Source organism: Mustelus asterias, chromosome 18, assembly GCF_964213995.1.
Source record: "Mustelus asterias chromosome 18, sMusAst1.hap1.1, whole genome shotgun sequence".
In the NCBI taxonomy this organism is placed as follows: Eukaryota; Metazoa; Chordata; class Chondrichthyes; order Carcharhiniformes; family Triakidae; genus Mustelus; species Mustelus asterias.
In genome coordinates, this window is record NC_135818.1 from 87,825,953 (window position 1) to 87,853,310 (window position 27,358).

General features: G+C 44.8%; 2 protein-coding genes and 1 non-coding gene across 7 annotated transcripts in view; 1 reads left to right on the forward strand and 2 right to left on the reverse strand.

Moving 5' to 3' along the window:
- The window catches only part of brf1b (BRF1 general transcription factor IIIB subunit b), a 354,849-nt gene that overhangs the window by 171,517 nt on the left and 155,974 nt on the right, over window positions 1-27,358 (reverse strand). Inside the window, exon 1 of one of the 4 annotated variants that reach the window (XM_078234528.1) lies at window positions 6,740-7,268. The exons of the other annotated variants lie outside the window; for them this stretch is intronic. The gene's annotated coding sequence lies outside the window, so the exon portion shown is untranslated. Of the gene's footprint in view, window positions 1-6,739; window positions 7,269-27,358 lie in introns of those variants that run through there. 4 annotated transcript variants of the gene reach the window in all.
- On the reverse strand, window positions 6,310-6,508 carry LOC144507440 (U2 spliceosomal RNA). Its single transcript, XR_013500111.1, has one exon. It is a non-coding gene; the product is annotated as a U2 spliceosomal RNA (small nuclear RNA).
- btbd6b (BTB (POZ) domain containing 6b) lies at window positions 16,386-20,453 on the forward strand. Of its 2 annotated transcripts, none has more exons than XM_078234509.1 (5): window positions 16,386-16,540; window positions 17,770-18,061; window positions 18,185-18,275; window positions 18,608-18,726; window positions 18,994-20,453. In XM_078234509.1, exons 2-5 carry the CDS (start codon window positions 17,865-17,867, stop codon window positions 20,024-20,026), a joined length of 1,440 nt encoding a protein of 479 aa, XP_078090635.1. In that variant the 5' UTR covers window positions 16,386-16,540; window positions 17,770-17,864; the 3' UTR covers window positions 20,027-20,453. The 2 variants fall into 2 exon arrangements, with proteins under 2 accessions (XP_078090635.1, XP_078090634.1); XM_078234508.1 differs by having other exon boundaries at window positions 16,437-17,652.

Sequence of the window (27,358 nt, forward strand, 5' to 3'; positions counted from 1 at the left end):
TAATGGTGAGAGACTAAAAGCTGTGGAGGAGCACAGGGATTGAGGTGACCATGTACACACATCACTAAAAGCTGGAGCACAAGTACAAAGAACAATTAAAAAGGTTAATGGAATGTTAGCCTTTATCTCAAGGGTGTTGGAATGTAAAAGTGAGGAAGTGATGCTTCACTTGTACAGATCCTGGGTCAGACTCCAATTGGAGCCCAGTGTTAAGATGCAAGCAGTAAACTTCAGGAAAGACATATTGACCTTGGAGTACAGTGCAGCTTCACAAGAATGATACTAGGTCTCCCGTGTTTAGACAATTGTCGGGTGAGCTAATTAAGAGCTTTAAAAATTATAAATAGAATAGATAAGGAGACATTATTACCTTTGACAGGGAATACAAATCAAGGGGATCACCTTAAATATAGAGGCAGGCCATTTAGATTGCAAGAAACTACAAAGAGTTGTGAATGTAGTCAATCCATCATGCAAACCAGCCTCCCATCCATTGACTCTGTCTACACTTCCCGCTGTCTCGGAAAAGCAGCCAGCATAATCAAGGACGCCGCATTCTCGTCTACTTTCTTGGGACAGCACGGTGGTTAGCACTGCTGCCTCTCAGTGCCTGGGATCTGGGTTCGATTCCCAGCTTGGGTCACTCTGTGTGGAGTTTGCATGTTCTCCCCATGTGTGCATGGGTTTCCTCCGGGTCCTCCGGTTTCCTCCCACAGTCTGAAAGACATGCTGGTTAGGTGCCTCAGCCATGCTAAATTCTCCCTCAGTGTCCCCGAACAGGCGCCGGAGTGTGGCGACTAGTGGATTTTCACAGTTACTTCGTTGCAGCGTGACCAGCCTTACTGGTGACTAATAAATAAACTTTTTTCCAATCAGGAGAAAGGTACAAAAGTCTGAGATCACGTACCAACCAACTCAAGAACAGCTTCTTCCCTGCTGCCATCAGACTTTTGAATGGACTTACCATATATGAAGTTGATCTTTCTCTACACCCTAGCTACGACTGTAACACTACATTCTGCACTCTCTCCTTTCCTTCTCTATGAATGGTATGCTTTGTCTATATGGCGCGCAAGAAGCAATACTTTTCACTGTATTCCAATATATGTGACAATAATAAATCAAATCAGTTTTGGAGTGAAATCAGGAAGTATTGTTCCTGCACAAGGGGCAGTGGAAATCTGGAACTCACCACATGACTCCATGGTTTAGCGTCCTGAGAGTTAATGGTACAACAAACAGAATCATTGGTCAGTGCCACAACTGGCCAGTGGTAATTTGTTCCTCTGACAGACACTGGTGAAATGACTGCCACTAGGCAGCCTGGGTCATCAAAACGACTCTGTAACTGCACAGAGCTGGGTCAGTGTAATGGCCACACCAATGCAGGCATCCCATACACTGTGCTGGCTCACTCTGCATTCCAAACAGAGTTGCCAACTTTCCAGGATCAACTTGAAATCTCCCCGAATTGAAGATTAATCTTGCGGACACTGCTGCAAACAGGGAGAACACCCCCACCCCCACTTCCAGGCGGGTGTGTCAGGGAAGCAATATCAGGACTGCGGGGACTGGGTGGTTGGAAACAGGATATCATATGGTGAATCCTCCGGGAATACATCTAACCAGAGTTGGCAACTCTAATTCCAGGCCTGACTTGCAACTTTAGGGGTGGGAGGGTGGTTAAGTTAGGAACTGGGTCTCACATTTATATAACAACTTCCATGACCACAGGAAGTCCCAGGTGCTTTACAGTCAATAAAGCACTTCTGACACAGAGTCACTGCTGTAACGAAGGAACCACAGAAGCCAATTTGCATACTTCAAACTGCCATCGAGTCATAGAGGCATACAGTACAGAAAAATGCCCTTCAGCCCATGGTGTCTGCATCGGTCAAGGACAAACCACCTAACTATTCTAATCCCATTTCCAGCACTTGGCCCATAGCCTCGTATGCCTTGGCATCGCAAGTGCACATCTAAATGCCACAAGCAGCAGTGAGATTATGACCAGATCATTGACTCCAATGGAAACTGACCTGGGATGCAGAGTGCCAGTTTCGCTCTGCACTCACTGGTTGAAAGAGTAGTCCACTGTTTGCCTAATTCTTTATGAGAGCGGGGACAGCACGAAATCACACAAATGAGAGTATGTGATGTACAAAATCACACCCTGGGATTTGTCCAAGATTGAGAACTCTTGTCAAACTGCAATGTGAAGTTTCAAATGGCATGTTGCCACTAGTTGCGGCCGATCTATGGTAAAGCCACATTAGTTTCCTCCCTCTTCCAGACACTATAATATTCCCTTTCAAACATTTCTGAGGCCAATCCTGCTGCCAGCTCCAACACAAGGAATCCCAGGAGTTCCAAGCTCAGCTCCCACCTCAATGAAAGGCCTGTTTCATTTCATGAATGTAATTTTGTGTATTTGGTTTCCACGGTACAGAAGCAGTTTTTAAAAACATTCCTAGTTATTTCCCCTCACCCCCCCCCTCTCTCAGGAGCTCAGTATCCAGTGACAGTCATTGGGTAGTGGTCGAGGGCATGAACTCTGGCTGAATTCTAACTTCCCTGGCCCAGGGGTGGTTAAGGCCAATTGTAACACCATTCGCGCCATCCTGACTGGAACAGGCAACTGACTGGAACCACAGGAGCCTCCAGCACAGAATGTCTCCACCAGCTCATTGCTGGAGCAGTCCAAAACTAATCCCACTATCCTGTGTTGTTTGCGGAGCCAATACCTTCCTCTGCTTTTCCCTGAAAGACAGCAGTTGTCTTTGTCTCAATCACCCACTGTGGCAAAACATTCCAGGTTCCAAAATTCTCTCCCTGGAGAAATCTTTCCCAACCTCATTTTAAACTGATGTCTCCTCACCACTGACACTCCATGCCAGCCCCTCCAAACCAAACCCCAACCAGGGAAACAGTCTTACCACAAAATAAAAATCGCATCATTTGTGGATTAACACCATGGAAAAATGACCGTGAAAGCTGGTGGTTATCTCCAAAAAGAAAACTGATGCACTATTGTTCTGAGAGAAGCGGATATAGAAACATAGAAGATAGGAGCAGGAGGAGGCCATTTGGCTCTTCAAGCCTACTCCGCCATTCATCGCGATCATGGCTGATTGTCCAACTCAATAGCCTAATCCTGCTTTCTCCCCATAACCTTTGATCTCATTCGCCCCAAGTGCTATATCCAGCCACCTCTTGAATACATTCAATGTTTTGGCATCAACTACTTCCTGTGGTAATGAATTCCATCTCCTCATCTCCATCCTAAATGGTCTACCCTGAATCCTCAGACTGTGACCCCTGGTTCTGGACTCCCCCACCATTGGAAACATCCTTCCTGCATCTACCCAGTCTAGTTCTGTTAGAATTTTATAAATCTCTATGAGATCTCCCCTCATTCGTCTGAACCCCAGTGAAAACAATCCTAACCTAGTCAATCTCTCCTCATATATCAGTCCTGCCATCCCCGGAATCAGCCTGGTAAACCTTCACTGCACTCCCTCGAGAGCAAGAATATCCTTCCTCAGAAAAGAAGACCAAAACTGCACACAATACTCTAGGTGTGGCCTCACCAAAGCTCTGTATAATTGCAACTACACATCCCTGCTCTTGTACTCGAAACCTCTCGCAATGAAGGCCAACATGCCATTTGCCTTCTTTACCACCTGCTGTACCTGCATGCTTACCTTCAGTGACTGGTGCACAATGACACCCAGGTCCCGCTGCACGCTCCCCCTCCCAATTTACAGCCATTCAGGTAGTAATCTGGCTTCTTGTTTTTGCTTCCAAAGTGAATAACCTCACATTTATCCAAATTATACTGCATCTGCCATTGATTAGCCCACTCACCCCCCAACCTGTCCAGATCATTCTGAAGGATCTCTGCATCCTCGGCACAGTTCACCCTCCCACCCAACTTGGTATCATCTGCAAACTTTGAGATGTTACATTTTGTTCCCTCATCCAAATCATTAATATATATTGTGAATAGCTGGGGTCCCAGCACCGATCCCTGTGGCACCCCATTAGTTACTGCCTGCCAATTTGAAAAGCACCCATTAATTCCTACTCTTTGTTTCCTCTCTGCCAACCCATCTCAACACACTTCCCCCAATTCCAGGAGATTTAATCTTGCACGATAATTAATCTCTTATGCGGGACTTTGTCAAACGCTTTCTGAAAGTCCAAATATACTGCATTGATTGGCTCCCCCTTGTCAACCCTACCAGGACACACTCTCCTGATTTGCAACTACACATCCCTGCTCTTGTACTCGAAACCTCTCGCAATGAAGGCCAACATGCCAGCGAAGGTTTACCAGGCTTCACTTAGCTCAGATCCACACAACATGGTTAACTCTTAACTTCTTGGACAGTTACTCAATTGTACAAGGAACTGTTTCAGCGCTATTGGATGTGAGCACTGAAATAATGTTATCTACATCCCAGGAGCAAATATACTCAAGAAACAAAACTTTATTTATGTAGTGTCTATAACATAGTAAAATATCGCAAGGTGCCTCACAGGAACATTACTAAGCCAAACATGGTACCAATTTGTACAAGGATAAATTCGGACAAGTGAACAAAAGGTTGGTCAAATAAATGGCAGAGTGGTTTAAGGAGGTAATTCCTGAACAGGCAGCTGAAGGCAAGGCTGTCAATGATGCAGTGATGAAATTAAGAGATGTACAAGAGGCCAGAACTGGAGAAACACAGAGATTTGGAGAACTTGCTGACCTGGACTGCACGCTACCACACAGTGGCTGTACTAATTTGGCTGTCAGGATACCATTGAGGAGCTGAATACAATTCATTATAAAAAAACGTCTGCAATTGCAGAGTAATCGTTTCTGAATGCAGAATAGGTGACAATCCAAATTGGTTCTAAAAACAGGAAATGTTAGTATGAATCATTTATTCTGTTTCGTTGTCCACAGATGCTGCCTAACCTGCTGAGAATTTCTAGCATTTACTGTTTTTATTTCAGATTTTCGGCATCTGCAGTATTTTATTGTTGAATCCAAACACATTCTCTATTCCTTTACCAGGTCCGTTCCTCAGATACCCCAGTCACAGACCTCTTCTGATCTTGTGCTGTGGCAGATGAAGAGAACGCACATATAGTGGAACTCAAAGATAAAAAGAGAAACCTCTTGGGGTCCTACTCAGAAAAATGCCCTTCAGCCCATGGTGTCTGCCTCGGGGTCGGCACAGTGGTTAGCATTGCTGCCCCACAGCACCAGGGACCCGGGTTTAATTCCGGCCTTGGGTCACTGTCTGTGTGGAGTTTACACATTCTCCCCGTGTCTGTGTGGGTTTCCTCCGGGTGCTCCAGTTTCCTCCCACAGTCCAAAGATATGCGGGTTAGGTTGATTGGCCGTACTAAATTGACTTCAGTGTCGGGAGATTAGCAGGGTAAATATGTGGGGTTACGGGAATAGGGCCTGATGGGATTGTGGTCGGTCAGACTCACTGGGCCGAATGGCCTCCTCCTGCACTGTAGGGATTCTATGATTTATACACCAGGACGTGTGAGAAACTACCCTCTCTCGAGGAATCATCTCTCCAACACACTGCTCTTAACTAAAATACAGTAAGTAGTCTCACAACACTAGGTTAAAGTCCAACAGGTTTATCTGGTAGCACGAGCTTTCGGAGCGCTGCCCCTTCATCAGGTCAGTGCTCATCTCCACATCTTAGCTAAAATTCAGAACTTTCTGAGGTGAACTCTGTCTCTCCAAAATAAAACAAGTTACTGTGAATGCTGGAATCGGAAACAAAAACAGAAATGCTGGAAAAGCTTAGTGGGTCTGACAGTATCAGTGGAGAGAACAGTTAACGTTTCAAGTTTGGATGACCTTCAACTCTGATGCCAATCCCCTTGAGTGTCACGGGGTAAGCGCGCGGAGTCCAAGCGGAAACAGTAGAAAGAGAGTGCAGAATCCAAAGTGTCCCACCCACCCGTGTTTTTAAACATCACCTGCCAAACCTGTGGCAGAGTCTGCGGCTCCAGGATTGGACTAGAAGGAACTACAAAAGGTTGTGAATGTAGCACAATCCATCACGCAAACTAGCCTCCCATCCACTCACTCTGTCTACACTTCCCGCTGCCTCAGCAAAGCAGCCAGCATCATTAAGGACCCCACACACCCCCCGGACATTCTCTCTTCCACCTTCTTTTTTGTTTTTATTCCAATTCAATCAAAGCAAGTTCAATTCAGAGTCTCAACAAGTTGAGACATTCCCGATCCAAGCTGACACGACAGGGCTCTCACCTCCTGTCTTGGGCTTGATCTACATGATCCAAGCTGATTGGAGTAGGCATAGCTCCTCCTCCAAGGCTTGATCTCATTTGCATCTTAGCCAAAAGGCCGAGATGCCGCTTTTAAAAATTGCTTCAAATGAAGCTAAAATGTAACCTGATGACTTCAACCAAGCGCAGCATGTCGATACTACACTTGATCTTCGCCAAAAGGCCGAGAAGTGATAGCTGTCAGACTTTTGAATGGACCTAGCTTGCATTAAGTTGATCTTTTTCTACACCCTAGCTATGACTGTAACACTGCATTCTACACTCTCTCGTTTCCTTCTCTATGAACAGTATGCTTTGTCTGGATAGCACGCAAGAAACAATACTTTTCACTGTATGTTAATACATGTGACAATAATAAATCAAATCAAATAAAATCAAATCGACTATTCAGCATCACAGAACCTACCTCCCCAGACTGGAAGCAAGTCGCCCGCGACCCTGAGGGACTGCCAAAGAAGAAGAAATACAAGTTGTTGTTGACAGACGAGCTAGAGGGAATTGAATATGATTTCTCTTCTGTATCAATCTGGCGTGATTAGAAGGCAAGGCATGTTTCTGGGAAAAGTGTAGGGTGTAAAGCTACACTTTAAACAAGTGTGTAATTACTCGGAATGAAAAGGCTTACATTACTGCCGCCCCCTCTCACAGAAAGTGCAACATAACCATGGCAAAGATAAATTCATAACAGTAGCAGAATTGTTTTACCAATTACAACAAAACTGACTCAAAATTATCAACTTCTCGGTATTACTAAATTTCAGCAACGTAGGGAATTACAGTGCAGCTCGAAGTACACAGTCCGAGGTACAAAACAATCAGCCTCAACGAGTGAGCCAGAAAGAGTGAACAAATCTCCGATTCCGTCCCTGTTCTGAGCGAGCGTGGGGGAGATTCCAACTCCTACATTTAACCCAGTAACACCCGGGTGTGCGCATATCCTGCTGCTTAAAGACTGATGCATGCCTACACTGACAGCCAAGTACCCACTCAGCTCCGATTTGAGGAATGGAGAAAGTACTCAGCATCTGTAGCTGTCTGGGGATCTCAGCAAATAAGGGGACAGTGGACATAAGTAAGTGAAGGAAGTCACTTTGAAAATCTTACACAATATCAGTTTGAAAAAACCTAAATAAGAGAATGTAACATATTGAAGGTGGCTCAATGAACAGGTACCTTCGTCTCCCAGGCAGAAGGTTTTAGGGTTGAGCCTCTATTCCAAAATCTTGAGGAGACAACCAATGCAAACACTGCAATACAGTACTGAGGGAGCTCTGCACTGACTGAGGTGCCATCTCTTAGATACACAAAGCTAAACCGGTGCCCCATCTGCTCTCAAAGGTGGACATAACATGCTACATGACAAGAGTGTGTTGGGAGGTGATGGCCTAGTGATATTATCGCTAGACTATTAATCCAGAAACTCAGCTAATGTTCTTGGGACCTGGGTTCAAATCCCACCACAGCAGATGGTGCAATTTGAATTCAGTAAAAAAAATCTGGAATTAAGAATCTGCTGATAACCATGAAACCACTGCCGATTGTCGGAAAAACCCATCTGGGTCACTAATGTCCTTTAGGGAAGGAAATCTGCCGTCCTTACCTGGCCTGGCCTACATGTGACTCCAGAGCCACAGCAATGTGGTTGACTCTCAACTGCCCTCTGAAATGGCCTGGCAAGCCATTCAAGGGCAACTAGGGATGGGCAATAAATGCTGGCCAGCCAGCAACACCCATGTCACACGAATGAATAAAGAAAAAGAGTCCCTGGAGTCCTGGTCAACATTTACACGTTGATCAATTTCAAAACAGATCATCTGGTCATTTACCTCATTGCCTTTAGTGGGACCTTGCAGAGTACATTTTGACTGCTGTGGCTCCTGCATTGACTGTTTCACTGTAAAGCACTTTGGAACATTCTGAGGTCACGAAAGGTGTAATATCAATAAATGCATGTTCCTTAACTTCTCTCTATCAGACAGTTGAGCTCACTGAAGATCCTTATTCTTGCGTACTGAAACACATCTGTTCCTCTGAAGTGGTTTATGTGCCCTTTAAATAGGATTATTTCACTAATAATGGTGTATAAGTAAAGATGAGTCAGCTGCCCTTTATCTCAGAGTACTCCCAATTCCAAGTACTTATCTCCATAATAATACTCTTTATTTTGTTTAAGCCACTGCGCGCCAGTGTTGCTGGTTCAGTGTCTGCTCCACAGGATCAGACCCCCCCCCCCGGGAGGCAGGCCCCCCCCCGACAGAGCACACCCCCAACCTACCTCGATCGCTGGTCTCCCTCCACCATCTTTCCGTTAGCAAGATAAGCTGTATGTTCCTCAGCTAGATCCACTTGGTCAACACAAAGATGGTCCTTATGCCTTGTGGGTCCATCTGGCTCACCAAGTCAGTTACAATACTGCGTTCAGCATCTACTGAACCGTCTTGGATACAAAGGATAATGAATGGTACTGGTTTATCTTCCTGGTGTTATCAGTACTGTAACATCAGGAATGGCTGCCGACACCAAGGATACAATTTTTAGCATAAGCAAGGCTTACATGCAGAACCCTAATGCCATTATCCTTTGTATCCAAGATGGTTCAGTAGATGCTGAACGCAGTATTGTAACTGACTTGGTGAGCCAGATGGACCCGGCACACCCCCTCTCCTCCTCCCCGATGATCTGGATCAGAGAGCATGCATTTAAATCGACTTAATGAACCTCTCTGTTTTTTTCTCCCTGCCCGGGCGCGCTGCTTCGGATTTTTTTTTGAATCGGACCGGAGCTGGCAAAACGCGTATGGGCGCGCTGGAAAGAGGATTCCAGGCTCGGGTCTATTTGACGCCCAGATTCGGCACTTAGACTCAAAATGGTAAAATCAGGCCCAATATGTTGAAAGACTATTCAACTGTTGAAAGAATCAATTGGCAGTAAACAGTCTTGTTCTAATTCAGTAAACAGAGAGACACATTCACTCACTCGCTTTGACAAAGGCGTTGGAGATGCCCAATACCGTCCAGCATAGAACATAGAACAGTACAGCACAGAGCAGGCCCTTCGGCCCACGATGTTGTGCCGAGCTTTATCTGAAACCAAGATCAAGCTATCCCACTCCCTATCATCCTGGTGTGCTCCATGTGCCTATCCAATAACCGCTTAAATGTTCCTAAAGTGTCTGACTCCACTATCACTGCAGGCAGTCCATTCCACACCCCAACCACTCTCTGCGTAAAGAACCTACCTCTGATATCCTTCCTGTATCTCCCACCATGAACCCTATAGTTATGCCCCCTCGTAATAGCTCCATCCACCCGAGGAAATAGTCTTTGAACGTTCACTCTATCTATCCCCTTCATCATTTTCTAAACCTCTATTAAGTCTCCCCTCAGCCTCCTCCCCTCCAGAGAGAACAGCCCTAGCTCCCTCAACCTTTCCTCATAAGACCTACCCTCCAAACCAGGCAGCATCCTGGTAAATCTCCTCTGCACTCTTTCCAGCACTTCCACATCCTTCTTATAGTGAGGTGACCAGAACTGCACACAATATTCCAAATGTGGTCTCACCAAGGTCCTGTACAGTTGCAGCATAACCCCACGGCTCTTAAACTCCAACCCCCTGTTAATAAAAGCTAACACACTATAGGCCTTCTCCACTTGAGTGGCAACCTTTAGAGATCTGTGGATATGGACCCCAAGATCTCTCTGTTCCTCCACAGTCTTCAGAACCCTACCTTTGACCCTGTAATCCACATTTAAATTAGTCCTACCAAAATGAATCACCTCACATTTATCAGGGTTAAACTCCATTTGCCATTTTTCAGCCCAGCTTTGCATCCTATCTTGTCTCTTTGCAGCCAACAACAGCCCTCCACCTCATCCACTACTCCACCAATCTTGGTGTCATCAGCAAATTTACTGATCCACCCTTCAGCCCCCTCCTCTAAGTCATTAATAAAAATCACAAAGAGCAGAGGACCAAGCACTGATCCCTGTGGCACTCCGCTAGCAACCTGCCTCCAGTCTGAAAATTTTCCATCCATCACCACCCTCTGTCTTCGATCAGATAGCCAGTTACCTATCCAATCTGCCAACTTTCCCTCTACCCCACACCTCCTTACTTTCATCATAAGCCGACCATGGGGGACCTTATCAAACGCCTTACTAAAATCCGTGTATATGACATCAACTGCCCTACCTTCATCAACACACTTAGTTACCTCCTCAAAAAATTCAATCAAATTTGTGAGGCACGACTTGCCCTTCACGAATCCGTGCTGACTATCCCGGATTAATCCGCATCTTTCTAAATGGTCGTAAATCCCATCCCTAAGGACCTTTTCCATCAATTTACCAACCACCGAAGTAAGACTAACCGGTCTATAATTACCAGGGTCATTTCTATTCCCTTTCTTAAACAGAGGAACAACATTCGCCACTCTCCAGTCCTCTGGCACCATCCCCGTGAGAAGTTTAACAACACCAGGTTAAAGTCCAACAGGTTTATTTGGTAGCAAAAGCCACACAGTCCAACCCCAGTCCAACGCCAGCATCTCCACATCATGACTACCATCCCCATGGACAGTGAGGACCCAAAGATCAAAGCCAAAGGCTCTGCAATCTCATCCCTTGCCTCCCAAAGAATCCTAGGATATATTTCATCAGGCCCAGGGGACTTATCGACCTTCAGTTTATTCAAAACTGCCAGGACATCCTCCCTCCGAACATCTATTTCCTCCAGCCTATTAGCCTGTAACACCTTCTCTTCCTCAAAAACATGGCCCCTCTCCTTGGTGAACACTGAAGAAAAGTATTCATTCATCACCTCGCCTATCTCTACTGACTCCATACACAAGTTCCCACTACTGTCCTTGACCGGCCCTAACCTCACCCTGGTCATTCTTTTATTCCTCACATAAGAGTAAAAAGCCTTGGGGTTTTCCTTGATCCAACCCGCCAAGGACTTCTCATGTCCCCTCCTAGCTCTCCTAAGCCCCTTTTTCAGCTCATTCCTTGGTAACTTGTAACCCTCAATTGAGCCATCTGAACCTTGTTCCCTCATCCCTACATAAGCTTCCCTCTTCCTTTTCACAAGACATTCCACCTCTTTCGTGAACCATGGTTCCCTCACTGTGAAACGCATTGTGAAACAAACAACACCAGTCTTCCCAATAAACAACTTGTATTACTTTAGCGCCTTTAGTTTAAGGTATTAAAACATCTTCACAAGAATGTTACAAATTAAAATGGGACACTGAGAAACATAAGGAGATATGAGGGCAGATGGTCAACAGCTTGGTCACTGGGAAATGATAAACAGCTTCTTAAAGGAGGGGAGAGAGTTTTAAAAAGACTTGAGTTTATATTGTGTCGTTCCTGCTCACAGAATGTCTCAAAATGTGCAGCCAATGACACTTTTGAAGTGTGGTCACTGTTGTAGCGTAGGAAACATGGCAGGCAATTTGCACATAGCAAGCTTCCACCAACATGACCAAATAACGTGCTTTTGAGATGTTGATTGCGGGATGAATATTTGCTCAGACACGAGGGAGAATCTCCATGCTATTCCTTGAAGAAGTCTCATGGGACCTTTTTGCATCTACTTGAGAGGACAGGAGGGGCATCAGTTTAATGCCTCCTCTAAAAGGCAGCACCTCCAATTAGTGCAGCATTCCCTCAGTAAGACATGATCTGTGTGCTCTAGTCATAGAATGCTGGAGAGGTTGGGGGGGCAACTTCAAAGCCTCGGGCCTTGGTAGCTGAAGGCATGACCACCAATGGTTACAGAGACATAATATAGCAGCACAGAAGGGAAACAAACATTCAGCCCATTTTGTTTTGTGTGTGGACGTCACTGGCATTTGTGTCCGTCCCTAATTGCCTTGAACTGAATGGTTTGCTTGGCCAGTTCAAAGGGCAACTGCATTGTGGCTCATAATCAAATGTTCCATGACTGATGATTTCATTTTATGTTCATCACTGTCTTCCAGATTACACATTATCAGTCCTCAAGACCAGACAGAGATGGAAGATTCCCTTCCCTAAAGGCTCTTGGTGAACCAGATGGGTTTTTATGACAATCAATGGTAGTTTCACAGTCACCATTACTGAGAATAGCTTTCAATTCCAGACATTTTATTAATAAATTGAATTTAAGTTCCACCATCTGCCATGGTGAGGTTTGAGCCCATCTGGATTACTAGTCCAGTGACATTATCACTACACCACTCTCACCCCATTAAGTGCACGCCCACTTTTCTGTACATGTGAAGTGATTAAAACTGGGGATGAGCAAGAGACCGGAATTAGTGTAGTGCACGCAACTTGTAAAGTTGTGGAGCTGGAGAAGACTTCAAGGGTAAGGAGAGGTGAAGACATGGGGGGGATATGAAAACAAGGATGAGAATTTTAAAATTGAGGCATTGCTGAATCTCAATGTAGGTCAGCAAGCACAAGGGTGATGGGTGAGCCAGACTTGGTATGAATTAGTGGGCATTATGATTTTGGGTGACCTCTTGTTTACATTCAACAAAGCTTGGTTCACAACCACTCCATTCACTTCTGAAGCTCCATCTGTGCTGTAGTTTGGATGTATGCTTGTTTCTATGGCCACATTGTGCGCAGCAGGTGGCTGAAGAAGTTTAAATCCAGGTCTCGGAAACTTTGATTTGATTTATTGTCACATGTATTAGTGAAAAGTATTGTTTCTTACGCACTATACAGACAAAGCATACCGTTCATAGAGAAGGAAAGGAGAGAGTGCAGAATGTAGGAAAACTGTCATAGCTAGGGTGCAGAGAAAGATCAACTTAATATGAGGTAGGTCCAATCAAAAGTCTGATGGCAGCAGGGAAGAAGCTGTTCTTGAGTCGGTTGGCACATGACCTCTGACTTTTGTATCTTTTTTCCGACGGAAGAAGGTGGAAGACAGAATGTCCGGGGTGCGTGGGGTCCTTGATTATGCTGGCTGCTTTCCTGAGGCAGCAGGAAGTGTAGACAGAGTCAATGGATGGGAGGCTGGTTTACATGATGGACTGGGCTTTGTTCACGACCCTTTGTAGTTTCTCGCGGTCTTGGGCAGAGCAGGAGCCATACCAAGCTGTGATACAACCAGAAAGAATGCTTTCTATGATGCATCTGCAAACATTGGTAAGAGTTGTAGTGGACATGCCAAATTTTCTTTGCTTCCTGAGAAAGTAGAGGCATTGCTGGGCTTTTTTAACTGTAGTGTCGGCATGGGGGGGCCAGGACAGGTTGTTGGTGATCTGGACACCTTGAAATGTGAAGCTCTCAATCATTTCCACTTCATTCCCATTGATGTAGACAGGGGCATGTCCTCCACTATGCTTCTTGAAGTCAATGACTATCTCCTTCATTTTGTTGACATTGAGGGAGAGATTATTGTTGCCGCACCAGTTCACCAGATTCTCTATCTCATTCCAGTACTCCATCTCATCATTGTTTGAGATCCGACCCACTACGGTGGTGTCAACGGCAAACTTGAAAATCGAGTTGGAGGGGAATGTGGCCACACAGTCATAGGTGTATAAGGAGTATAGTAGGGGGCTGAGGACACAGCCTTGTGGGGCACCGGTGTTGAGGATGATCGTGGAGGAGGTGTTGTTGCCTATCCTTACTGATTGCAGTCTGTGGGTTAGGAAGTTCAGGATCCAGTCAAAGAGGGAGGAGTCAAGTCGCAGGTCACAGAGTTTGGAGATGAGTTTTGCAGGAATAATGGTGTTGAAGGCTGAGCTGCAGTCAATAAATAGGAGTCTGACATAGATGTCCTTGTTATCCAGGTGTTCCAGGGTTGAGTGCAGGGCCAGGGAGATGGCATCTGCTGTGTACCTGTTGCAGCGATAGGCGAACTGTAGTAGAACCAGGCAGTCTGGGAGGCTGGAACAGATTCGTGCCATGACTAACCTTTCAAAGCACTTCATAATGATGGATGTCAGAGCCACCGGACGATAGTCATTAAGGCACGTTGCCTCGCTTTGTTTTGGAAACAGGGATGATGGTTGTCTTCTTGAAGCAGATAGGGGCCTCAGATTGGTGTAAAGAGAGGTTAAAGGTGTCTGCGAATACCCCCGCCAGCTGATCCGCGCAGGACCTGAGTGCTCATCTGGGTATCCCACCCGGGCCAGTCGCTTTCTGTGGGTTGACTTTCGAGTAGGCTTCGAGAAACTTCAAGAAGTTTCTGACACTAACCAAACTTGCGCATTTTGATGCTGGATTTATCTATCAATGAGACTAAGAACTACCTCTATTCCACAAAATTCAAACAGGACAAATCAAAACATAACTAAGCAGGACTGAGATGTCCAGATTTCAAGGGAAATTGTCAGCAATACCAGGTATGGCCCTTAGACCACAGATTAACTTGTCCCTGTTGCAGTTAACATCTTATCCTCTCTTACTGAGTTACATCTTCCCGAGGTCTCTGCTTTCTCCCATCTGCTCCTTCTTTGCAATGATGACTAACTCTGCTCATCATCAAATGTTCTAAGACTGATGATTTCATTCTATGTTCATCACCTTTTCCCCGATGACACATTATCAGTCCTCGCTCAGTGTGATGGCTGAATCATATCCTGACAACTTCCATATCCCTCAACAAGGCATCGAAAATCCAACTTTCAATTCTTCAAGGTAGTAAAAGTTTATTTATTGTCACAAGTAGGCTTACATTAACACTGCAATGAAGTTACTGTGAAAATCCCCTAGTCGTCACACTCTGGCGCCTGTTTAGGTCCACTGAGGGAGAATTTAGCATGGCCAATCCACCTAACCAGCACAATCTTTGGACTGTGGGAGGAAACCAGAGCACCTAGAGGAAAACCACACAGACACGGGGAGAACGTGCAAACTCCGCATAGACAGTGACCCAAGCTGGGAATCGAACCCGGGTCCCTGGCGCTGTGAGGCAGCAGTGCTAACCACCATGCCGCCCCAGGTGGTTCAAGTAGGTGGTTCATTCAGTCTTTTAGAATACTCAGGACAAGAATCCTACCACAACCCTTCATTTACCAATGAAACTGGCGTTTGCCATTCTCTCTAAATGAAACTTCCATTCTACATTAATGAAGCTCTCTCCTTTGAAGTCTCAGCTTGCTATAAAGCCCAAGTCCACCCAAAGCTTGAATCCTCTTCCCAAATCTGGACACACTGACTCTCTCCCAATCCCGTACAAGTTGCACAAAGAAAGGTTCAGTGCAGAGACCTCTACTCCAATTCATTCTTTTAGACTGAAGGCCATGTTACTCATCACCCTCAGCCCTTCATTAACCCTACAACCTTCAAGTGTTTAAACCCAAATTTAAGTTCAAGTTTATTGATTAGTGTCACAAGTAGGCTTACATTAACATTGCAATGAAGTTACTGTGAAACTCCGCTTGTGGCCACACTGCAGCAGCGCCTGTTTAGGTACACTGAGGGAGAATTTAGCACGGCCAAATGCACCTAAGCAGCATGTCTTTTGGACTGTGGGAGGAAACCAGTGCACCCAGAGGAAACCCACACAGACACGGGGGGAGAATGTGCAAGCTTCACACAGTGACCCAAGCCGAGAATTGAACCCAGGCCTCTGGTGCTGTGAGGCAACAGTGCTAACCACTGTGCTACCCAAAACTGGACCGAAACTGGAAGGTTTTAATTGTGACATTGCAAGGGTTAAATGGGAATAACGTTGACCACAAAAGGCTAGATTAGCTGCAAGTCACCATGGGTACATATCATCCTGTGTGTCTGTATGTGTGCTGTTTGAGGTGTGTGTGTGTCTGTATGTGTGCTGTTTGAGGTGTGTGTGTGTCTGTATGTGTGCTGTTTGAGGTGTGTGTGTATCTGTATGTGTGCTGTTTGAGGCTTATATTCTGGTGCTCAGTGTTTGACAAACAAAGCTTTGACGCCTTTTCTAATAACAAGTGCCCTTTAACTCCTGCATCCTGCATAGGCACGGATCTGACATGTTATTTGCTCCCCTGGTTTATGTGGAAGCTCTGAGTCCCTCTGCTGCTGAAGGTGGGGATTGTTTGAGAAAGCTCTGTAAGGCCAGCCCCCAGCGCATTTCTAATTCCTGAATCGTTGGTTTGACGGGAAAGGAGGGGGTGGGTTAGACACAGAGCCTGATCATGGCTTCCTGCTGCTGGGAGGATCGCAGAACCCAAACTTTCGCCGCCTTTTCTCTCCGTGCCGACCTCAGCTCAGCAGCAGCGCAGGTACAGTGGAGGAGGGCCGTGCACAAGGCTGTGCTGGGCGCGTTTGGCAGCAATAAATGGCGTGTGTTACAATGATCCTGTCCCACTCTGGCCTCTGAATGCAGCCGGGCGGATCGAGCTGTGTGTATCAGTCGCTTCCCTTTCCCACGTCTGCAATTACTGATCAATACGTTATCATTAAAAAAGAACAATCGGTTTGCAGGCACGGTTAGTGTGGAGGTGGTGGAGGAAAGGGGCATTATTGGGGCGTGATTTTAAAACAAAAAAAAACTGCCATCAATCGAGTCGGAGCTGAACTTCCCCGGCTTCGATCTCCGAAACCAACTTTGTTATTGAAAAAATCGGGGGTTAACCAGAAGCAGTCGATAGATTAACACAGCCGCCAGAATGAATACACAAACATGCAATATTGATGTGTGGACTAACTACATAATTGTACTTGTGTGTGCTGTGGGTGGGCTGACTGGAGATTGACATGCTAATCTCTCTCTGTGCGCCAGCCCCCTTTTCCATTTTAAATATTCCAATCAATGATTGCTGAGCTGGCTGAGATTTCCTCCCTCCCTCCCTCTCATTTTCCCTCCTGATCCCCCCCCCCCCCCCCATTCCTCGCTGGTGTTTGGGTTAGGTTGGCATCACGTGAATACCTGCTGGTAGTAAAAAGGCAGAGAGGCAGCAGCCTCTGATAGTTTGTGGATCTACAGCAAGCTTTGGAGTTAGTCTGTGTGTGCGTGTGGAGATCTCCAGTGTTGCCATTCTGTGTGAACTGGTCTGCGGTGACTCTGATCTTTTTATTAAGAAGCATTCCTTTTGCTTTTCAACCTTTACTCCGGTGGAGACAGGACAAGAACAAAAACTGCAACAATATCGCTGCGAATTTTTTTTTGCTTTGGCCCGGATATTTACTGGACTATTTTTATCTTTGGGATTGAAGTCGGGAGGACGTGGAGGAAGGAGAAACAATAAGGCAGTGTTTACAGCGAGATCTGCTCACTGATTTAAAGGGCTGGGGAGGAAGAAACTTTTCACTGCAAATCTGGCTCGCATCCACTGGTGGAAAATCAAACTAAAGCAATCCAGGATATTTATGTTGCTCGTGAAATACATCCAGGGTCAGTGAATCGACAGAAAGTTGCTTTTTTGTGTGTGTGTAAATTTTGATGTGATCTGCCGCAGAACCGGTTTTATTGATTTTTTTTTTGACTCTTTGTTTTTCTCTTTTTTTTCAGAAACTCTTAAAAAGTCCAAGAGCGTGAAGAGAGAGGGCAGCGGCAGCAAGCTCCCGGCTTGCTATGAGATCGTAACTCTTTCGCTGGGTAAGAAGATGGCTGCAGAGTTGTATCCCTCCAAACACAGCAGCGGCAGCAGCAGCCTGCAGTCCAGCGAGTGCAGCAACAGCAGCGGGAACACAGTCAGTAAACGCAGCCTCTTGCTCCGACAGGGCCAACAGCAACAGAACCTCAACAACAACCACATCCAGAACACTAACTGGCAATCCTTCTACCCCACACTGCGGGAAAGGTAGGCAAAGCACACTCTTACCTCCTGCTGATCACTCATTTCTCTTTGGGTTTTGCAAGAAAATTTTAAAATAAAAACTTTAATAAAGTTTTCTTCCCCCTCCCCCCCCCGCCGCCTTTCCAGGAATGCTATGATGTACAATAACGAACTGATGGCGGATGTACATTTTATTGTGGGTTCCCCAGGATCAACACAGAGAGTCCCAGCTCACAAGGTGTGTAAATAATCGCGGGACTTCTCTCTATTGGGAAATGTTATTAAGATCGTTGTAAATGATTCGAATGTATACATTAAGAAAATTGCAGGGAATCACAATGTTTTAAGTACTGTTTGACTGAAAGGTTGCGTGACTGGGAGCGATTCCTACAATCAAACGCTTGGCAGCTGTAATTATTGTTTTTTAAACAGTTAAGCGCATTATAAATTACAGACAAGGGGTGATTTTGTTTTGCATGGAGGTCCTGCCACGGAGAAGCGTTTTGTGATGTGTGTGCCGCGCTCTATCTAATCTTTTGTTAGTATTGAATTTGTGTTGTTCCCTTCCAGTACATCTTGGCAGTCGGGAGCTCCGTTTTCTATGCCATGTTTTATGGAGAACTCGCCGAGGAGAAATCCGACATTCCTATTCCAGATGTGGAACCCGCAGCTTTCCTGATTCTGCTGAAGTAAGGGGATTTTTGTGTGTGTGGCCTGGAAGGGGGTGCGGTGTGGGGAGTATAAACAGCAGATATCATTGAAATAAAACTAGTGATCTTTTAGATAGTGCGTCATGGTGGGTGAGATTTTAAAGTGCCTATAATTGTTTTTGTGTATAGATTTTAAAGTGAATGTATTTTTTGTGTGAGATGTGAATGGGGGTTTTCTGTGCGAGATGTTAAAGTGGATTTAATTGTTGGGAGATTTTTAACAAGTGACTATCCCCCTTCCTGCAGGTATTTGTACAGCGATGAGATTGATTTGGAGGCAGACACAGTACTGGCTTCTTTGTATGCTGCCAAGAAGTACATTGTCCCTTATCTGGCAAAGGCTTGCGTTAACTTCCTGGAAACCAGCCTGGAGGCAAAGAATGCCTGTGTCCTGCTGTCCCAGAGCAGGCTGTTTGAGGAGCCCGAACTGACCCAGCGGTGCTGGGAGGTGATCGATGCCCAGGCAGAACTGGCCCTCAAGTCAGAAGGCTTCTGCGAGATCGATCTGCAGACTTTGGAGATCATCCTGTCGCGGGAGACACTCAACACCAAAGAGGTTGTGGTGTTCGAGGCCATCCTGAACTGGGCGGAGGCAGAGTGTAAAAGGCAAGGGCTCCCTCCCACAGCTCGGAACAAGAGGAGCGTCCTGGGCAAGGCTCTGTATATCGTTCGGATTCCTACCATGACACTGGAGGAGTTTGCCAATGGGGCTGCGCAGTGTGACCTATTGACCCTGGAGCAAACCCATGACATATTCCTGTGGTACACGGCGCTGAAGAAGCCTCAGCTGGAATTCCCCACCACCCAGAGGAAGGGCCTGGCATCTCAGCGGTGTCACCGTTTCCAGTCTTCTGCCTACCGCAGCAACCAGTGGCGGTACCGGGGCCGGTGCGACAGTATCCAGTTTGCAGTCGATAAGCGCATCTTCATCGCAGGACTCGGGCTGTATGGCTCAAGCTGCGGCAAGGCAGAATACAGTGTCAAGATCGAACTGAAGCGGCAGGGGGTGGTTCTGGCTCAAAACTTTACCAAGTTCATATCAGACGGTTCCAGCACCACATTCTCAGTCTGGTTTGAACACCCGGTGCAGGTGGAGCAAGACACATTTTACACTGCCAGTGCCATCCTGGATGGCAATGAGCTGAGCTACTTTGGGCAGGAGGGAATGACGGAAGTGCAGTGTGGGAAAGTGACATTTCAGTTCCAGTGCTCATCTGACAGCACCAATGGCACAGGGGTACAGGGGGGACAGATCCCCGAACTGATTTTCTATGCATGAGCAAAAAAAACACTTAAACCTGCCTCCCTGAGACTAAAAAACAAAAGATGTTTTGCATCCGACTGCTGCTAACAGAAGGGAGCACAGCAAGGTAGCAGAGCTCTTGCTGCTTCAAGTGATAATATATTAAACCACACCATGGTCCCTATGACATCAACTACAGATCAAACTATCTTTACAAGTGGAAGGAATGTTTGATTGTAAATTAATTTTATTTATTTATATTGACTAGAGAGTATTGTTATTTGACTTGCTGGAGCTGCAATGGGCAGTATCCAGTCATGCACTCCTTTTGTGCCGTACTTTTGTACAAATGTGCTATCTGTTCACAGTGGCTTGAAGCTGACCAACGAATGACATGTTTTAACACCTCAGTGTACTTGTAAGTGATGAACCTGTACAGTATAAAGATTTTTACATGGTTATATTTTATCCTGTTGTCTTTATTGAAGTTTAGGAAGGTACAGGGCCAGAAAGGATCAAAGGTGATTAAATTCCAAATGAAACAGATCTGTTACCTCCTGCCACCAGCTTGGCCAAAATACTGTCCAGTTTCTGCTTGAATACATTACACTATCTCCCTCTACACATTCCTTTCTCTATGAAAGTACAAGGTTAGGAGCCCAACTCCATTTCTCTTCCAAATTGTGAGTGGCTGTTACTTTATTTCCTTCCTTCAAGTCTCCTTTATCAGCCAGGAGCCCTGCTTGTACAGAATCCTAATCATTGGTGCTGTGAAATTCTACAGAATACTTTGCCATGTTGAGGAGAAGTAGCTAGCTGATTTACCAATACCAGTCTACTGTATCACTGGCCAATATTACTGCTGCACCACACTTTTCCCTCTCAGTACCATGGTCTAAAGGGTTGATGCTGTGTACTTACTGATATATGTGAGATAAGGCTTCTTAAATAAGTCTGCTCGCATGTGTGCAGAGCACTGCATGGAGGAGAAGCTGAGTGAGCACTAAACCATACTTAGGTGCTAATCCAAAAAGCAGGACTGGCCCAAAAAGCCAGTTAACATTTTGAAATAATCCTTAATGTTTACTCATCAAAGTTGAGATGATTGGCTCCCCACCCTGCAGCCGAACCCTTCCCCCGGGTCCACAGTTCAAATACAGCTGACATCAATGCCAAAAAAATCCATCTAACAGCTGGAGTCCCAGAAGAGAGTCTGGTCAGTCATTATCCCAACAGCAGAACACACAGACAGCAACAACAAAACTGTGAATGTGGGGGGAATGAGGGCAGGTAACACTGAGGGGTGACGTTTTGAAGTTAGGGCTAAATATATTTGTCAGGGACATGTAGAGGGAGCTTTAATCTGCACCAAACTCTGCCACACCTGACCTGGGGCATTCAGTGTTGACAGTAAGTAAATAAAAAGTGTTCTCTTCCTGCTACCTTCATGAGTTAAAGTTTAGTTTGTTGCCTTTTTTTTTTAAGAGCTATGACGGAACAAATTTATCCTTCTTGGAATTGGCCAGATCTAAAATACTTTGTCGGATAGATATGTTTTTCCAATCACTCGCTGGGAGATGGCAGAATTTAGAACGAGAGAAACAATAGCAATAGCAACAGTTAACAAAAAGCCCTAAAATGCAGTTTGGAATCTTCTTCTGCTCTGCTTGTCAAACCCACTTAGGCCAGAAAGAAGCAAGTACAAGATAACACCATGGCTTGGCGCTGCAATATACAAGCATGCAGGCAGCTCCTCACACTGATATAGAGGCCTGGTAACAGGTTATCAAACTGCTTTTAGTGGGAAACAAAGCTATTAAAATAAGACAGCAACAAGCCAACTGGAGGCAGGGAAACATAGCGATGTATTAAATAGACGAAAAAAGAGAAATATCATTTCCATCTTGTCATTAATTCAAGGCTCTGATGTTCCTATCCTTTTATGTTAGATGTGAAACCACTAACAGATGTGTAGTATTTCCACTGTGAACTGGAACACTGTTTACATTGTTGAAAGGCTTTTAAGCACATACACCATTTACATACGTGAAAAGCTTTACAGTGCATGATTTACACAGTTCCTCGAAAGCAGCTCTATAGCAGATACCCAGTCTAACCAAAGTACACGTGTCCACAACTTCAGTCAATCCACGTCACATTCACCGGACAAGCCGCAGAACATACACAATATTGTTTAATTTTCAATCATGCTGAAATAGCTAAATTCAGCAGAGCAAATGAGAAATACAACCAGCCTCAGAATCCCAGTGCTGATCAAAAACAGGAGAGAAACACAGTATAGGATAGAGACAGGCTCAAAATCCAGAGAGACACATGGGGAAAGAGAAAGAGTGAGGAGAGACAGACACACAAAGAGAGAGACGGGAAAGAATCACAGAAATTTAACTGAAAGAAGCCAGATTGTTGTTCTTTGCGCCGGCCAAAGCAGAACCATCCAGCCTGATCCTACTTTGATGTTCTTGCTCCATAGTTTGTAGGTAACAGCATCACAAGTGCATATCCAAGTATTTTTCAAATGCAATTTTGTGATTCTTACCAGCAATCTAGGTAAAAAGAACCCCCCCATCCTCCCCACCCCCAGAATGTTTCTCTCTACTCCCCTGTCATCCTTCTGCTAATTTCTTTATATATGTGCCTCCTGGTTAGTGACATCTTAGAAAGATAGGTCTTTCCTGTCCACTCCATTGAGGTCCATCATTTTTTGCATCTCAGTTAAACCTCCCCTCAGCTTCTTGGTTGCAAAGAAAACAACTCCAACCTTTTCAACTTTAGCTCATAGCTAAAATTCTCTCTGGTGTAATCACCTCCTTCCTGTGTGACATGCTGACCAAAACTGTGTGAAGTACTCTATATGTGGTCAAAATACTGTTTTATACAATTCGAGCATTACCATGAGACACAGAAAAAAAAACGAGAGACAGTTCAAGAGAAAAAGGGACACAGACTTAAAGAGTGAGAGGGAGAGAAACCCTGAGGACAGGGAGAGTGAGGCACACACACAAAGGAAAGGTACAGATGACAGATCAAAGATAAAACAAAAATAAGTGTGCATGTGACAGAGAAAGACACACTCAAGACTAGCCTTCCCTGACTTACTGAAAACAGTAACAGTTTTAACAACACCAGGTTAAAGTCCAACCGGTTTATTTGGTGTTTGCTACCAAATAAACCTGTTGGACTTTAACCTGGTGTTGTTAAAACTCTTACTGTGTTCACCCCAGTCCAACGCCGGCATCTCCACATCTTACTGAAAATGCATGGGAGGGTTGGGTTGACTGGTGCTATCCTCATGGTGAACAGTAACCCATTCACATCAGCATTGATTGCCATTTTATGGAGGATCATGAACTACTGTCACAGGACACAACAGGAAAAAAACATCAGCACAGGAATAATTACAAGAATTAAATCCTTTTAAAGACATGTCATTGCACATTTATTTTCAAGAATCTGTCATCTGCATACACAGCATCTATAACGTCTTAACAATTCTGACATGCACCATCACCTCCTCATACTCACAACTTTATTTTCAAATCCAGTATCAACATCACTTCTCACTGGCCTACCTATAGCTGATGAAAAGATTTCCTTACACTCAGGGTCCTACTATTTATAATAGTCTGTGCCTCCTGCAGTCGACGTGCATCTCATCCTACCTTGCTCTGTATATGCCATTCTCTCTAGATTTGTGTCCAGTGCTTTTTCTCTCTCAATATATCTCTTGTATATATAAAGTAAGATAGATTTCGAAGAGTTTTGCACAGCTGTTTTACCATGGAACAGGATCACAAAGCCCTGAATTCTCTGTGGCCACATAATACCCGACAGGGCCAGCACTGTTCATTCAGAGGCCCAAGCAAAACAGCAAATGTGACCCAACTGAACGGATTCCTTGTCTGGAGGTTTAAATCACCAAAATAAAAGAACTGTTTATTTCACTGGCCATCAACAGTCACAACCTTCATCCTCATCAATCTTAAAATCAAAAATAGGCATGCAATTTTTTTCCCATAAATTCTGCGTGCACTAACCTCAGTCCAAAGAAGTTATTATTTCTCAATCTTGGATTAATCCCAGGGTGGAACTTGATTATAACATCCGACTTTTTCCTTAAGGTGCACATTTCTCCACCACTTTGTTTAAGATAGATCATGTTTTCCAAAAGGATGAAGTATTTGCAGCATATATTGTGAGGTTCTTTTCCTGGTGTGTGCTGAGTTGAGTCTGTCCCCTGGCGAGGGCAACAGCCAAAGCTCCAGCTCAATATCCAGTGACCTTGCTGGAAAATGCCAGGTCCGGCTGTGCCAGGCTTTGGGGCAAATTTTCCCATTCCGCCCGCCACGGGAATCGTAGCGGGCAAGGGCCGGACCATGGAAAAGTCCGTTGATCTCAGGTGGAATTTTCCCATTTTGGGGCGAGCGCAGCTGGAAAATCCTGCCCAATCTCTCCCAGCACACTTCCTCACTTCAGCACCAGCCCATCACCTCTTACTTCACCAAAAGTCTCTTAATCCTTCGACTGTCTGTGTCGTTCAACATCTCGTCCTGGACAAGACATAACTTGAATGAGTTAACAAGATTGCCATACCTTCTTCAGTTTCTATCACAAATAGCAAATGCTTGGAACCTGTTCTAACTTCTTCCCCAGTCAATAACTCTGGCTAAACTATCTCCCATATCCTCGCCATCACCCAGACAGTCTTCTGCCTCAGCTCATCTGCTGCTGAAACCAACATCCATGTCTTTACTCCAGTCCCAACCATTCCAGTGCTCTCCTGAATGATTCTGCACCATCTCCTTCTCCCCTATATACTCTATGAGCGAGATGCTTTGTCTGTATACCGTGCAGGAAACAATACTTTTCACTGTATCGCAATACATGTGACAATAATAAATCAAATCAAATCTTATTGTTCACCCTCCACAAATTTCTGTTCATCCAAAACTGCTGCATGCATCATAGCCCACACCAATTCCCGTTCACCCACCATCACTGTCCTTGTTTAGCTGCCTCTGTTTTCAATGCCTCCAGTTTGAAATTCTAATTCTCTAAATCCCTCCATGGCTTTGCTCCTCCCTCACTCTGTAACTGATCCAATCCTACAACTCACTGAGATTTCTGTGTTCCTCCAACTCTTACCTCAACCTTATATGAACCAGCAGCAGGAGTAGGACACTAAGCCCATCGATCCTGCTCCACTATTCAACAAGGTCATGTTTGATCTGATTGCAACCTCAACTCCTATTCCTGTCTAGTCCCGATAACTTTTCACCCCCTTGCTTATCAAAAATCTGTCTATCTCTGCCTTAAAAGTATTTAAAGACTGTTTCCACCATCTTTTGAGGAAGAGAGTTCCAGAGATTCATGACACTCAGAGAAAAAGCATCTCATCTCTGTTTTAAATGGGCAGCTCCTTATTTTTAAACAGTGACCCGGGTTCTAGATTCTCCCACAAGAGGAAACATTCTCTCCACACCCACCCTGTCAATGTTGTCTCTTATGCTTCTAAACTCCAGTGGATACTCCAGTGGAGTTGGGACGTCTTGTTGAAATTGTACAAGACATTGGTAAGGCCACACTTGGAATACTGTGTACAGTTCTGGTCACCCTATTATAGAAAGGATATTATTAAACTAGAAAGAGTGCAGAAAAGATTTACTAGGATGCTACCAGGACTTGATGAATTGAGTTATAAGGAGAGGCTGGATAGACTGGGACTTTTTTCTCTGGAGCGTAGGAGGCTGAGGGGTGATCTTATAGTGGTCTTTAAAATAATGAGGGGCACAGATCAGTCAATATCTTTTCCCTAAAACTAGAGGGCATAGGTTTACGGTGAGAGGGGAGAGATACAAAAGTATCCAGAGGGGCAATTCTTTCACACAGAGGGTGGTGAGAGTCTGGAACAAGCTGCCAGAGGTAGTAGTAGAGGCAGGTACAATTTTGTCTTTTAAAAAGCACTTAGATAGTTACATGGGTACAATGGGTATAGAGGGATATGGGCCAAATGTGGGCAATTGGGATTAGTTTAGGGATTTTTTAAAAAAGGGCGGCATGGACAAGTTGGGCTGAAGGGCCTGTTTCCATGCTGTAAACCTCTATGACTCTATGATACAAGCCCAGCCTGTCCAACCTTTCCTCTTAAGACAACCTGCCCATTCTAGATGTTAATCTGGTAAACAATCTCTGAACTGCTCCCAATGCATTTACATCCTTCCTTAAATAAGACCAATACTGTACACAGTACTGCAGATGTGGTCTCAATAGTGTATAACTGAAGCATAACCTCCCCACTTTTGTAATCAATTCCCCTCATATAAAACACTAACATCTAACCTATTATTATCCCTTTGTACCCTCCTTATGTCCTCTTCCCAACTTACTTTCCTACCTATCTTTGTGTCGTCAGCAAACTTAGGAACCAGGCCTTCGATCATTAAACCAGTCATTTATATAAGATTTTAAGATGTTTGTTAAAATGATATTTTAGTCATTCCTCCTAATACCTTCTTCATTGTCTTGTATTCACTTCTGTCTGATTGCATTTCTGTGAACCTACTTGGATATTTTGATGTTAAAGGCAAGTTTTTGTTGTAGAAAGTCAGCATCTAGGCTTAAGGTACTGGCCCTGTGGAATTTTATCCAATTGCATCCAAGATAACCTGATTCGTATGGCTCAGTTACTCGGTTCTTGATCTAAGTTGAGTTGTCAATTCCATCAAACATGCATTTTTAGAGAAAAAATAAAGCTGGAGTGATCGTGTTGTGAGTTTGGTTGGATCAAATGTAAAGACAGAGCTGAGGACAAAGGAGTGCTGCAATCAAAGCCACACTCCAATCTACCTTGCACCTTTGTACCTTGTTCAACCTTTAGATCATTTCCAGCTTACTACTAGGAATTGCACAAAGTGAGGTAGGTGTTGTAACTAACCTCTGATTTTAATTTCTTCCACTTGAAAGGAGCCTGTTCAGGATATTCGATCATGGAAGGAGGGTGAAAGAGGATGTACGATTGTGAAGGAGGGTGAAAGAGGGTGAAAGAGGGTGAAAGAGGGTGAAAGAGGGTGAAAGAGGGTGAAAGAGGGTGTAAGTTGGTGACCGTGGGTGTAAGCGGGTGAAGGAGGGTGAAGGAGGGTGAAGGAGGGTGAAGGAGGGTGAAGGAGTGAAATCTACAGGAGTACTGTAGCAGAGTGCTTGTGTTACTGGACGAGTAATCTAGAGGCCTGGTCTAATGATTCAGAGACACAAGTTCAAATCCCACCACGGCAAATCCCACTGAATGCAGTAAATTAAATAAAACTAGATTAGTGAGCTTGTCTCATTAATGAAGCTACTGACTGCTGTAAA

Excerpts from the sequence above, each read along its gene's own strand:
- btbd6b (XM_078234508.1), top strand. The coding sequence starts at position 17,628 with ATGTTGCTCGTGAAATACATCCAGG. Across the intron at positions 18,062-18,184 it reads TACCCCACACTGCGGGAAAG|GAATGCTATGATGTACAATA; the intron begins GTAGGCAAAGCA and ends CCGCCTTTCCAG. Across the intron at positions 18,727-18,993 it reads GCTTTCCTGATTCTGCTGAA|GTATTTGTACAGCGATGAGA; the intron begins GTAAGGGGATTT and ends CCCTTCCTGCAG.